This window comes from Melanotaenia boesemani, chromosome 15 (genome assembly GCF_017639745.1).
Source record: "Melanotaenia boesemani isolate fMelBoe1 chromosome 15, fMelBoe1.pri, whole genome shotgun sequence".
Taxonomy (NCBI): Eukaryota; Metazoa; Chordata; class Actinopteri; order Atheriniformes; family Melanotaeniidae; genus Melanotaenia; species Melanotaenia boesemani.
Window position 1 is genome coordinate 16,131,724 of NC_055696.1, and position 13,909 is coordinate 16,145,632.

Sequence of the window (13,909 nt, forward strand, 5' to 3'; positions counted from 1 at the left end):
TATTCCAGTTAAATGGAACAGTGTTTATTTTTTATCTGCTTAAACATGTAACAAACACGTGTTATAACATTAGTGTAATGGTATTAAATTTTAACTTGTAACTAGCACAAACTCTGTCAGATCTGATGTCAAATAAATGCAGCATTTGCCAAGCCAGTGAGATTTAAAATCTAACATTCAGGCAAACATAACATTGAAAAAATTCAGTGTCGTACTAGAGCGACAGAATTTCTGGTCTTTTCACTGTATAATGATATTTAACTGAAGAATTTAGGGTAATGAGTGGAGAATCTGAAGGTTTGTAATGAAAGGACTTATTTGCGTTCATGTCACGTCTTGCTAACAGAGGTCAGAGAATCGGAGGTTGAATAAAAAACACACACAAAGGCACAGCTCTGCTAATAACACTACAAAACTGCTATAGTTTCACTAAAACAAGCAGTTGCCAATGTACCAAGGTTGGTATTATTATTTTTATAACTTTCACTAATATTTCTACAACTTTTCTTTAAACCAACACTAGCAAAGCAACTGACTTTTTGCACTAAATTGAATTATGTTCAAAGTCTACAGATTATTGAACATGCTTGAAATGCAAGATATTTATAAAAGGTCATCTTCATATTTTTAGGTAAAAAAACAAAGACCATTCAAATTGTTGACAGTTTAAGAAATAATAACAGACATATTTAAAGTAAAATTAAAGCTAAAAATTGTCTAAGAGAAGACCACAAATACAATCCTTGTCTGTAAGGCTAGTTAAGTGGGACAAAAGGCATTTTGCTGTAGGTATATTTAACATAATGTACGTTTCTGTCACTTTTAATGATGAAAATGTGACAGCAAACATGAAGTTAGGTGTAAAGCAATATTTGAGCTTGGTCCAATTACATTTATCTTTACATATTATTTGATCTTGTGTTGGAGGCTTTCTATTTTTGTATAGTTTTGTAAAATATTCAGAGAATTAAATCAATTCATCCAGTGGAAAGTGAAATACTTTCACACAGCATGCTGGATCTTTCAAAGGTTATTTGATTAGGGATTCAGTGTCTCAGTAACAATAAAAAATCATTGGCATTTCAGTTATTGCTTTTTGTCTCCCTCCATTTTTTCTTGATTAAACCAGGCAAGCAGTGACAAACACTCCTGTCTCTGTGGCATCATTTACTTTGAGGAATTTGATAACATTTCCCCATTAATTTGGTTTGGATTGCTACCATTTAACTTGGATGTGGCATTACCATTATCACACCACCACTGGGAGATTTCATACACATACTGCCACCAAGACAACATTGTCATTTTCTTTAGTTTTATTTATATATATATTTTTTTTCAATATTTGAATGATTTGCCATTTTAAAAAAGAAAGAAAAACATCATTTTTTTTTGGGAGTACTACAAAAAACAAACAGCTCTGATAAAACAGTTTAATGTTCCCCTTAAACACAACTCAAAGACTTGATGATGTATATTCAAATTCAGGCCACCATTACATGATATGTGCCCTAATGTGGTATCAGAGAGAAGGTAAACTTTCAGGAAATTAATGCATAAGATGCATAAGCTACAGATACATGTGTAGCATGTTGCTGGACTATTACACTGCGTGCATGCTTGTATCACTAACTTCTTCTTTAAGCTCAGGCGCTTCCTTTCAGCCACAATGCCTCCAGATTTGCCCCATCAAAGAATCATGTGGAGACAGTGCAGCTCAGTAATCGGGAGAAGGCCACTGATGTGTCCCTGGGCTTTCTGCTCTCAAACTGAATCACACAGGCGGCCGCACACAGACAACAGAGCTGCATGGCACGGCTTTTGGAAGGTCACTCTAAGAATAGCTTCCAATACATAAAAAAGGCTCATAAACAGTGGAATGCACAGACTAAAATGTGCATGCAAGCAAATGGACATTAAAACATGCAATAATTCATGGACAAAGGCACAGTCCGGAGCACTCATACTGTCAAACACAGACAGACAGGCAGCACCGATGCACACAGGGTACATTTGTGCTCAGGACAGAAAATTAACTACCTCATGCCCAAACCCTTCCATGGTTCAATGCTGACTAAAGTGATAGTTGCAATGCAAAGACAGAAAAAAAACAGCAAATGGCATCGATTCCCTTTATGCTTAAAGGGAAAAGCCTCTCGCCCATTTAAGTGGTGTTTTTATGCTTATTTATTCTCTTAATGTGGAAGATGCCCTGTGATAGTATTTTGCAATTAATGTACATCTTTCAGTAGAAGAGGCCAAACACTTTTATTAAAAAAAACTAATCACGTGTTCATCTTGGCCCTCCCTTTGTCATACACCTTCCATTACCTCCATTTAGTTTATTAAACTACCTCATTCTAGAATATTTTAATGCATCCACACTGTTATTGTTGGATAGAAATTGATCATTATGAGTGTGGAAAAAGACAGCAAAAAGCCTGTGTATATACTACTTCATCTAGTGGAGTTCCAGATATTTCTTCTACTGCAACTGAATCAAGGCTAACACTTTTTTAGATTTGGTGAATGTTAAAGAAAACAAACAAAAAAAAGAAACAACATTATTACTAGATTTTGATTTTATTAGTAAAAAAGATTAGTATTTTTTTTTTTTTTTTTAGTAAAATCCATAGTCTCACACTACATATATCTCACCTTCATAGATGGATATAACATGAATTGTCTTCTATCACTTGCCTTGTCTTCTTCTCTCTGCAGCTTTTAGTTTTCTCTGTTGCATGTTCGTCTACATTATGATGTTTCCGATCATGCCTGAACTCCTGCCCAGCAGACAGATAAGAGCAAAGCTCCCAGAATATAGCTTAACCCAGTAACCGAGAGGTTTGTTTAGAGGTTAACAGCATACTTAGTGGCTCACATGTTCAACGTTTAAATGCTCTGTATCTGTTAGCAGATACAGAGCAAACAGCTTTAAAAGAAGAAGAAGTAGAAAAAAAACATACTGCATAGTTTACTCTCTCTTTCATTACATTACGCAGTTTGAACTTCTTATCATGCATAACTTTTAATAATCTGTTTTCTTTTATTTAAATTGATGGTACTCTCAGAAAAGAAACATTGGTTTGTGTAGAGGAGGAGTACTGTGACACATTGAGCCTGGAAGACATATGCTTGTCTAACAAAATGGCTCCAACTATTTAAATCAGCTGTCAACGTCTGGATCAGGCCGTCCCTCCATTGGCCTATCTCACCTATTTTTATTCAATATGACAGAGTCAGAACGGTTCTTGAAGTGAAATATAAAGGATGTTTTTCTAAGAAAAAATATACCCAAGTAAAGTTTAACCCATGCAAACAAAGACATGTCTATGTACAGTATCCATTTAGCTGACAGGGATCTACTATATTCACATCACCCCTTAAATACAGACTCTCGTTTAGGACCGCTTGGTGCATGTTTTTACACAGGACAACTTTTATTAGAAAAGACTGAAATAAACTCCATGAAACCACAAATGTTCTCCGATGGTGACATTATGTGTTAGCATACCACATTCCCAACCCACAAGTGGGAGAAGAAACTCGTAGAACAGACAGTTGCACTTTCTAAGATGTGGTTAACCAGCCCAACTCAGAGATGGCAACATTTCCCTCGGAGGCAGTTTTTTTCTTTTTCTTTTAGTTAGACAACATTAATGTGATTTGATAGGAATTTAAAAGAATCAATAGTAAATATGAATTATTAGCCATATTCATCTATTCAAACCGTAACCATTTTATCTTTATTACCTAACCTCAACTCTTTCCAGGAGAGAGTGGCATGAAAAAGTAAGTAACAAACTAACACTGGAACTAGCAGTTTATTACATAACAGTGTTCAGAGTTACAAAGGCCTGTGGATTGGGACCTCCTGCCATCTCTTCCTTTCAGATGTTTGATCTTGACATGCTGTGCTTAAACTGTATCTGTGTAGCAAAAAAAAAAAACAAACAAAAAAAAAAAAAGTGAGGAAAGTGTAAGTGTATATAATGAGCCTGTATTTTTAAATTCTTTGCTGTACCCAAACCACAACTACCTTCAAAACCATCCATATTTATTCTATACCACTTATTCTAATTCAGGATCGTGAGAAAGCTGGATTCTATCCCAGCAATTAGCAGGTGGAAGGCACAGCACATTCTGGACACGTCACCAGTTCATTCATACATTACCCATAGATTTAGTTTTCTGAAGTTAACCAAACAGAAACTAAATCTTGGTTAAACCTCTCTTATTTCCATGAAGGAAGCAACGGCAGAGCTCTCATGACTAGTAAGTTCAATAAATATTAGAATTTTTCTTTTAAACTTTTATACTTCTTCTTTACTTCTTTACAATACACACATCTCAACCCCTCAAAGCAAGCCGTTGGAAATATACGGATGTGAAGGGTTGTGAGAACTAGAAAGGTAGATTACAACATGAAGCCCATCTGACATTCTCCTCAAATGGTCATAGGGAAAGGCCTGCTGAGGCTGAAACTTATGGGGGGAAATGAAGAGATAATCAGGCCCTTGTGCATCCTGGGATATCCTGCGACAGAGCCTGGAAGGCAGCAACCATCCACCTCTGCTGTGCCCTACCTGCAGAGATCCTCCGTGTGTTTCATTAAGTATGCTTTCTCCTCTTGAAACAGGTTAGGATTTAACTGTTTTATTTAGCATTTCTTTAACATTCAGTAAATGCGAACTGAATCATGATAAAAAGAACAAGAGTGAACATTGCAAGTGTGGCGGTTGCTCGCCATCTGCTGCCATTGGCAGATCAATTCCTCATTGTTACAAATTTGCAGTTATTGTGACAGCCCCAACAATGACAGCATAAATAAATGTCGTCCTGCAACTCCAAGAGCATTACTCCTTGCACAGTGAGTATTTAGGATGTCATGGTTATTATGATGCCCTGACTGAGTGCTCTTTGAGGCAGATGTTGTGTTCACAAATCTTGAAGCAGGTCAGTTCCCAAACTGATTGCAAAATGAGACAAGAGGTCTCTCAGCCACAGTCAAGGTTCTCTGCTCTGACAAGAGAGCAGATGGCGGTTTGTGGAAATAACAAACCTGATCAAAGGGAGAGAGAGAGTCTCAGGATCCTGCAAATTCTCAGCAAATGCTAATCCTCTTACAAACATTCCCCTTTCATGCTGTCAATTCAACACTGTTTTTGACCAAAGAGAGAAAATAAAAATTACTAGCATTTTTGTTTTTACTTTATTCACTTGCAGCACTGCAGTTCAAGCATTTGGTCTTGCAGCACGCATGCTCTTTACACACCATGTAAATGGGTGCATAGCTCTGATACATTGCAGTGGCTGTGTTCAGATGTGGGACATTACAGAATAGCTGGGTGAACACTGTTATTCTGACTGCTACTCCTTTGCATAGCATGCAAGTTCCTTTGCATTTCAGATGAAATTTAAGCTAAAACCAAAACATTTTATAGTTTTAATTATGCAATTTAATAAAAATGGTTTTATTAAAAACAGAAAAAAAGAGAGTTCTTCCTTCATCTCGCATCCAAAACTGCTCTAAGGTTAGCTGCTTATTTAAGCTCATTTCCATACAGTGCAATTATCCTTCAACACCCTACAACTTAGGCTGACTTTGTCTACAGATATTTCCAAAATAAATACAGCACACTAAAAACAGTTTTTAATAAATCAGTAACTCACATTAATAGTTACTTCAGAAGCCACCTACCTCCATGAGATAGTCGGAGCAGAAGGATGCTTAATGGAAGTAGTATGTTTCAAACAAAACTATCTGAAAGACACTAATTTAAAAAAAACACGCAAGAATAAGTAGACTATTAATTTTTTATAGCTGATATGCACTTGAATTAATTGATTCTCTCATTAAAATAACACTAAGTTAAGGCTAAAAAGAAAACACTTCTTCCCTTATGTTGTCACACGACAGTCATTACAAAAAGCAGAATTCTAAACTTGAAAGTTATGTTAAATAAATGCTGAAATTGCAACATCTCCTGCTAAGCAGTTTTAAAGTAGTGCTTATAAGTGTATATTTCAATTGCATAACATTTACTTTGCATGATCTAATGAGAATGAACTTCTCTCTGGCCACAGTTAACCTCTGCAGCAGCCTTTCTTATATTCACACCAGGGGCAAGCAAGAGAAATGCACAGCTCCTTGAGAAATATTACATACATTACTCACCAATATGAGCATAAACATGAACAAATAAGCAAATGTGTGCCAGAGCAGTTTTTACTGTGTTTTAAAATCCTGAACTGGCCAGAAAAGGCTGCTGTTTCTCTGACTAGAATCCAGCCACTACACCATAAAAACACCTCAATGATGCACTATTTTCTTCTTAGTGTTATTTGATATTTTAAATTGGCACTGCATTCTGAGAGATTCATACACCCATCATAGCAGAGAATGCAATAAGGACAGTGAACTCCGGAAAGAAGCGTAGGCGAGAAAGACAAGGCAGTGGGAGCTAAAAGTGGATAAGAAACAAAATGGATCTTGTCTATGCTTCTTAACCTGGTGTAACCCATAGGAGCAGAGGCAAACCAGATCAGTCCATCGTTCAGAATTAAATCTGGAGGATGAGCAGCAGTTCTGAAGCAGTCTGGCAGTGTGTGACTTAATTTAGTAGAGTGTGGTATGGATTTGCATGCAAGGTCAGGCCTTAGAATCACAATGCAGAGAGGTCTATCTGCACTAAGAGATAGTTTTAAATGCCTCTGGCAGCAGGAATAAAAGTCTCTTGGTATAGTTACTGCATCAGTCCAAATGAATTTATTCAACCCTTACTGAATAAAGACATAAAGTGTTCGTTTGATGGGAAAAGAATAGGCTGCTGTCTTACCTGAGACAGTCCTGACAACCTCAGAGGTGTTCCTCAGGCCCACAAAGGAAAACTGGTAGAGCCTCCATGAGCGAATGTCTCCAACTTCCACCGAGCTCCTTTTCCACTTGTACACAATCTCCTCCCTGGGGTAGCCATCTAAAGAAGAGAAAACAGTAAAGGTGTCAGGGAGGAGCAGAAATTCACAGCAAAAAGACAAACACTATAATATCTTTCCCTTTTAAGTGCTTATTAAATGAGCTCTCTGTTATGAAATTGGGAATCGGATGCCACAGTGTTCAGTGTAAAAGAAAAAAAAACATACAGTTTAGTTAAATTAATTTTAGAGTAATCCATATCCAGAAAGTCATCCTGTCAGGAAATACATTTGTTCTTGAAAGCACCATGGTATAACAGACTCCAGAACTACATGTAGGGGAACATTCACTTCATGAGTGGGAAGAAAAGTTGTATCTAAAACACTGAGCTAAATGTAAAACAAAAGTTGTTGAGATTTCTAAAACCCAAAGTAACTAGAATTCCAATAACGTCATTAGTTTAGAGCCTTTATCCTCTATGGTTGGAACAATCCCACCAGCAATCTTACTTGTCTAGAACTGATTCACTTAGAAAAGCAATTATCTTATCATAATCAAATCATGTTTCTTAGGATTGAATTTCTGTGTGGTATGCAGGGTTGGAAAAACAAAAGAAGAGCTACAACAATCCTCTTTTGTGGTAACAGCAATGACTGGACTAAGTATTCCCCATCACAGGTGTAATAGCCTGACTATGGAGATCTTCAGATTTCACTATACTACAAGTGATGAGCTGCTGCTTGAATAATGCACGTAAACTTTCTTCTCTGCAAACTTTAAATGATTTTATCATTTAAGTGCTCAGTAATGGTGGGCTGCATTGTAACAGGGGATGAAAGGTGTTTCCTATTTCCCCCATTACAGCCATCCATGCAGACAATCTGCTGCCTCGCTCCTAACGCATCCAGAAGATATTATAGATTCAACGTCCCTCTGGGAAGCATAAATGAGGATGCTCCTGAAACTCAATGTCATGAATTCACTTTCACTCAAAGCTGCTATAACCTTCAACACTGACAATGTGATTTTATTTTTTTAGCTGGAACCACCGCTGCCTTGTGTAGTTTGATCTTCTTTGACTACAATCTTAACCGTTGCAAAAGAGGCTTCCTCCACCAACGCTTTGTTGTTTTGCGGCACGTGCTGAGATAATTTGCCGCGTGATAAATAGCGGCACGCTGCTCTCACTGCAACTTCTGAGACCGAGCTCATGTACTGTGCATCAAGCAATTTTCAAAGTTCTGAAAACATCCACGGCTCTCATCAAATTTAAATGAATGCTTCTGTTCCATTTTTAGGCTTGCAAACCCCCTCGGTTTCTCTTTCTTGTTCTCTGGAGCTATTCAGGAAGCATTCTCCCTGGAGAACATCCCATGATGCATCTCTGTATATCTATAGGAGGCTCATTGGCATAACTTGCCTGCCACACTCTCTTTCCATGGAAAGAATGAGTCATGTGGTCCCTTTTACAAATCTCTCTAAGAATAATATTTCCAAATGCAAAAAACAGAATAAAGTAGAATTTTAGCAAAGAAAAAGGTGCCTACCCAGGAGTATCATCCAGTATGTTAGACTGTGCTTATATGTGTGCAGCTCAATGGCTTTTCCACTTCTTTGGAAAAAAAATCCATAAATTGTTACAATTGTTACACCTTAAAGTGAAATATATGTATTTTTGCTCATATCCTGCATGTTTGTGACCATATTGCATCTGTGTATGTGTATTTGAAATGTGTAAGAAAAGGACAAGGAGGGGGTAAAGCAGCAGGGTACAAGCACACGGCCAAACTCACAGCTTGAAAACTCCAGGGGACAGGAGTGCTCATCCATTGGGAAGTTGTTCAGTTTAAGCTGGCACTCAGCATCTATGGTCAACCTGCGGAGACATAAAATTTGCACTCATTAAAACAGAGACACAGCCCTCTCACAGAATTTAAAAATGCCCAGCTTTATTACTAATGCTAAACTAAAACAGACTAAACTGATGTTTTTGCACAGAAGCAAACTTTTCTTTCTTTTTTTTTTCTTTACACTTGAAAAAGTTCACAGGCAAAGTCATTAAACTTCCATTTAATGAGAGAATGACCTTAAATGACTTCACTCATCCATGACTCGCTATTGTCATGTATCATTGTGCTCAGGAATCACAGCAGCCATCCTAATTAACCAGTGCTTAAGTTGAGTTCCTTAACAAATTAATGAAGTGGAGGGGTAGTGTTCTGCTCAGGAAAACATCCATCACAGCTTGACTGAGTCCAGCAGAATTCACTCTCTCTCTTATTTTCACTGTTGATATATTGTGGTGTCACTAAAAACGTCCGCTGCATTTATGATGGCGTGCAAACATGATAATAAGTATAATTAATATTCCCTCTTCATCTTGATCCGTGTGGCACACGTCACATAATTCTTTCACTCAGAAACACCACATCATAACTAATGTAGTCAGTCATTTTACAGCTGATATAATATTGATATTATCATACAAAACCAGAGCAGCTAAAAAAAGCAGTACAAGGAAAAGTAGTTTTTGTGTTCCAGTGACGCATTACTATTTACACTGATATTCATAAGAATCAGTAATTCATTCACATTCACAATACTTTCTATTACACACACATTGTTAGTGATGGACTGATGGAGGAGCAGGGGCCAGTCATCACAATCAAAGCTGATTGGGAGCACTGGCATTACTAGTATCTGTTGACCTCAATGAGGACTTAGAAACAATATCTCATTCAACAGTTGTGTTTGCTGTTAGCAAGTAAAGGTTAACAAAAGATCTGACCCTTTAGGACCTCTGAATTCACACACACACACACACAAAAATGTCTGAATCACTGTTCAAACACTACTTGCCAATGTCTACTTCACAAATGCATTTTTTTTCCACCAAAGTGTGTTTAAACTTCTAATTACTACAACAATCCATTTAAAGCCTTTCCCATTGAGTGAAGTATCAGGTATATCAGCCCCACACAGAAGTATAAGCTTTCAGCTGTCTTAATGACAGAAAGAGAGAAAAACAATTGATCTCATCTCTTTTCACTTGCAAAGTCTTGACATCAGTCTCACAGCCTGCATGTGTGATGTTATGTTCAGTAGGTGTGTTTTTATGTAAAGAAGAAGTGAGCTGTGCCTGATTTTGTGGGATCTTACTGCAGAATCCTTACTGAAAATTAGCATGTGAACCTTTGATGCTGCGCCAAGCTGGAGGTGAGTGAAAACCAGCAGTTACTGCAGAGTCATTAGAAAAGGGATTCAGTGCCAGTTTACACATAACATTATAGCATCAGAAATTAGCAGATGTTTTTTTGAGCAGTGTTAAGAGCTAAATTGAAGAAATAGCATCACATTTACAATAGCAAAGTATTTATCCCACCAAAATTCAAAATATCTAAACTAGTTAGACATTTTATGTTAAAATGCTGAAAACATCAGCAACAAAACCAAAAAAGAAGAAATACAATATGTGAATATAATGAAATATAGAGTATTAAAAATGTTTGAGTGTTCTTTGTGATGCTTGTCAGTAAAACAGAATATGTTGTTTGCATAAAATAAATTAGTCACACAATAACTGTGTCACTGCTGACTCATCATCTTATCAGAATGCCTTTAAAAATATTTGATATCCAATGAATGTCTGTCTGAATATGACTAACATCTAATAGCCAGGTTTTCACTCATTAGCAAAAGCAGATATGTTTTACATAGCTACAACAAAGAAATATGATTCACACACATTTCCATTGGCAGGTTTCAAGCAAATTAACTTTACCAGTTGATACCACCACCACAGGTGTATGGTGTCACTGTATTTCTAATTTGAACATTTTCATGTGTCTGAAAAAATTGGACCCAAACATATATAGATAGGTGTAGATGAAACAAAACTTTATTCAGCCAAACAAAAGACCCTGCCATGACTGGGAGAGCAGAAACATAAATCATAGTCCAAAGCAGAATGTGGCAGGAGCCAAGTTTACCTTGACATGACAACCAGTTGAAATGAAGATCATAATCTGGTGCAGAACAAAGAAAAAACCTGGGATCTAGTCAAATGTTCATTCTTTCTTAGGAAGGTTTCCCACTGAGTGAAATTACCCACATGTATTTAAGGAGCAGCCATGATAAGAGCTGTTTGAATACCAATGAATGAAGCTTAGTGCTCCCTTTATTATGTCCTTTAGCATGAGAAACACTGCACCAGCTTTTACCAAATCAAGGAGATCATTCAGTTCAATGATTCTTTTGAAGTAAAACTTGCAAAGTGACACTTGATTAAATAAATACAATCAGACTAAATGATTTTTGTCTGGATAAAAATGAGGACAGGAAGGTAAGTGTGAACAGCCTGTGACAGCAACATTTTTTATTTTGTTGCCTTTTAATTGTAGAATATATAGCGAACATTAGTAGTTTTAGTACTGCAGACCCACTTTATAGCTTAATGCCAGTGTGCTTTGATTCTCATTGTACTATGGTTTAATTTTTTTTAAGGTGCATATAAATTTATTTGATCATCTTTCCTGAACTCCATGATGCTTTTCAAAAAAAGTCAGGGAAAAGAGATTGAACCATACCTCTGGAATAACTGTATGAAGGGGGGCAGAGCCAAGGGGTGAGCAGCACACCTTGGCTCTGGTGTTCCAACACACCTTCAAGCCTAAAGCATTAAAGGATCAGGTCTTTAAATATTAATAAAAATAAATACAAGGAAGCAAAGGAATAAGAAAACATTATCGTATTAGGTATCTTAAAAGATCTCTTGTAATAATAAACACTAAAAACTGATAAAATAATTTAAAATATCCTAAAATAGTATTATCCGACCTTGAACATGAATAACCTGGTCATCTATATAGAGATGTTATGTGGTAATTAGAAACTAGGGGCCAGGAGGATGGAAACCAGTAAACATGTCTTAGTCATATCTTTGACATTTTTTTAATTGAAACTTGATTCAGTGATTTGAAGAGAACTTGTGGAGACAGACAAGCTGTAGGGAATCCTGGTGTCTTACCTGAGCGTGTAAAGTATTCTTCCATCATTCCAGATCCTAAGCATGCGATTGGGCGTGGTGATCCAGTGGGCATCGGCCTTCTTTGAATTGCGAAAGAAGGTGTCTGGGATCCAGATCTTTCCAACCATGTTGCTGTTGAGGCGAAGAACCTTCATTGTGCTGTTGAACTTTAACCTCCTGTCGTACCAGGTCTGAGCAAAAAAGATGTCGATGGTGTATTCCTGACAACATGAAACACAAGTTTTACTTTAAATTCTATGTTTAAGTACAGTTTCAAAGGTTAATCTTTTCAGTATAACACTGGATACAAGTCTTTGTCTGGGCATAGCCTTTGTAACTCTACTGCCTGCCTCCAGACCTTGGAAATGCAAGCTTTTAACTTAGAGATGCACTACAACCAAATCAAAACATGAGCTCAAAAAGCCTTCCTTTGCTTTCTGTCTGAAGGGAAGTCTTCTATGCTAGTGGGAACAATACGGGAACACATTGGCAAGCACCTTTTATTTAGACAAGATAGTGTCCTTTCAGGTCGAGAAGCCTTTCTGTTCCCGGATAACCACTTTAAAAAAAAGACCATCTTGACACCCTGAACCTGAAAATTAAATGTTAAATGGGGCAATTAATATCTTTCATTGTTTGACTGAAGCATTACCAAACTTCATAACCTGGCTGCTTTGACAGCAATTTGTCCTGAGCTTTGTCTCCTATTCAGTCCTTGTGAAAGCAGAGTTGGAACATACACAGTAGGCCCGAGGGAGATGGAGGCACAGGCAGAGCTGGAGAGCTGAGAAAAAAATGTGAGATGTGGTCTAATAAGAGAGGGAAAGGGGAGGCAGTGAAACAGAGGGAGCTTTGTTATTTATTTTGTTATTTGGACTGGTTGAGCCCTGAGGTTCAAAGGGATATACAGCAGAAGAGAGAGAGAAAGAGAGGAAGAGAGAGAGGGAAAATATGGGGATTTGTGGCCAAGAGGGCATATAGGCATTAAATTCCTGGCAAAGCTTAGCCCAACAATAAAGTCTAAATCCATGCCAAAGTGTTCCAAACAAGATTTGAAAAAATATTTTCACCAGGCGAAATTCCCATCTTTTTCTTTCACAAGGGACAGACAATATATTTCCAGTGATGAGAAAATGCTTGAATACCAGGATCTTTATGCAGCTCCCTCAGAGCTGAATAAATGTCTATGCATTAATTAATGATTCTTTTTATCTATCAAACATTGACCTCCTTCTCTCTGAGTCTGCTCCATCCCTTTCCTCTCTCTCATACTCACAAACTGTAGTGCTGCCATATCTCAGATTCCTAAATCATAATTAAAAAAATCAAAATTGTGTTTATGATTAGAGTAGATGCACACCCACACACTATCCATCCACTCTCTGCTTCTGAGTAAAGCTATCAAACCCAACCAGATTTGTCATGGCACAGTGTGAACACAGTTGTCCAAACTACAGACGCTACATATAAATGTGAAGCCCTCACTCAACCTTTCATGTCAGCATAATGCCCTATCACGATTCTCTAATATGAGGATAAACACACATTTTCTAACTGATCCCATCAATGCTTCTGACTACATTTACGAGAGAGTGGGTGTTTTAGCTAAGACTTAGTGAAACGGAACATCATCGCCATGTAGAGAAGAATGCCCTGCAGAATAACAAGGGGTTCTGGTTCTCAGCAAGGGTACAAAAAACATGAATGAATATATAAACAAAGCAGATTTTTAAGAAGTATTCGGTTAGATTTTTTTGCTTCGTCTGCATTATGCTGTTTTGCTGCTGCACAGATTTTAATTGATCAGATGGCAAAGTAGAGGGAGGTCTTTCTTCACGAATCAACACATTTTTTTTCTCTTTCAAAATTAAAATTGTAAATTCAAATGTGAATGTACTTAAAGAGTGTTTGGAATATGACACAGATCAGCAGTTTTACTCACACACTGGCAGAAAATAAAGTGAAAC

The 13,909-nt window shown here is 37.2% G+C and overlaps 1 protein-coding gene across 4 annotated transcripts in view; it reads right to left on the reverse strand.

Annotated features, from left to right (window-relative positions):
* gabrg2 (gamma-aminobutyric acid type A receptor subunit gamma2) overlaps positions 1 to 13,909 on the reverse strand; it is a 44,755-nt gene that overhangs the window by 18,417 nt on the left and 12,429 nt on the right. For all 4 annotated transcript variants that reach the window (XM_042008880.1, XM_042008879.1, XM_042008878.1 and 1 more), the window contains exons 4-6: positions 11,943 to 12,163; positions 8,710 to 8,792; positions 6,840 to 6,977 (exon numbers count right to left, since the gene is read on the reverse strand). In XM_042008880.1, coding sequence (XP_041864814.1) covers positions 6,840 to 6,977; positions 8,710 to 8,792; positions 11,943 to 12,163 — 442 coding nt within the window. The remainder of the gene's footprint in view (positions 1 to 6,839; positions 6,978 to 8,709; positions 8,793 to 11,942; positions 12,164 to 13,909) is intronic.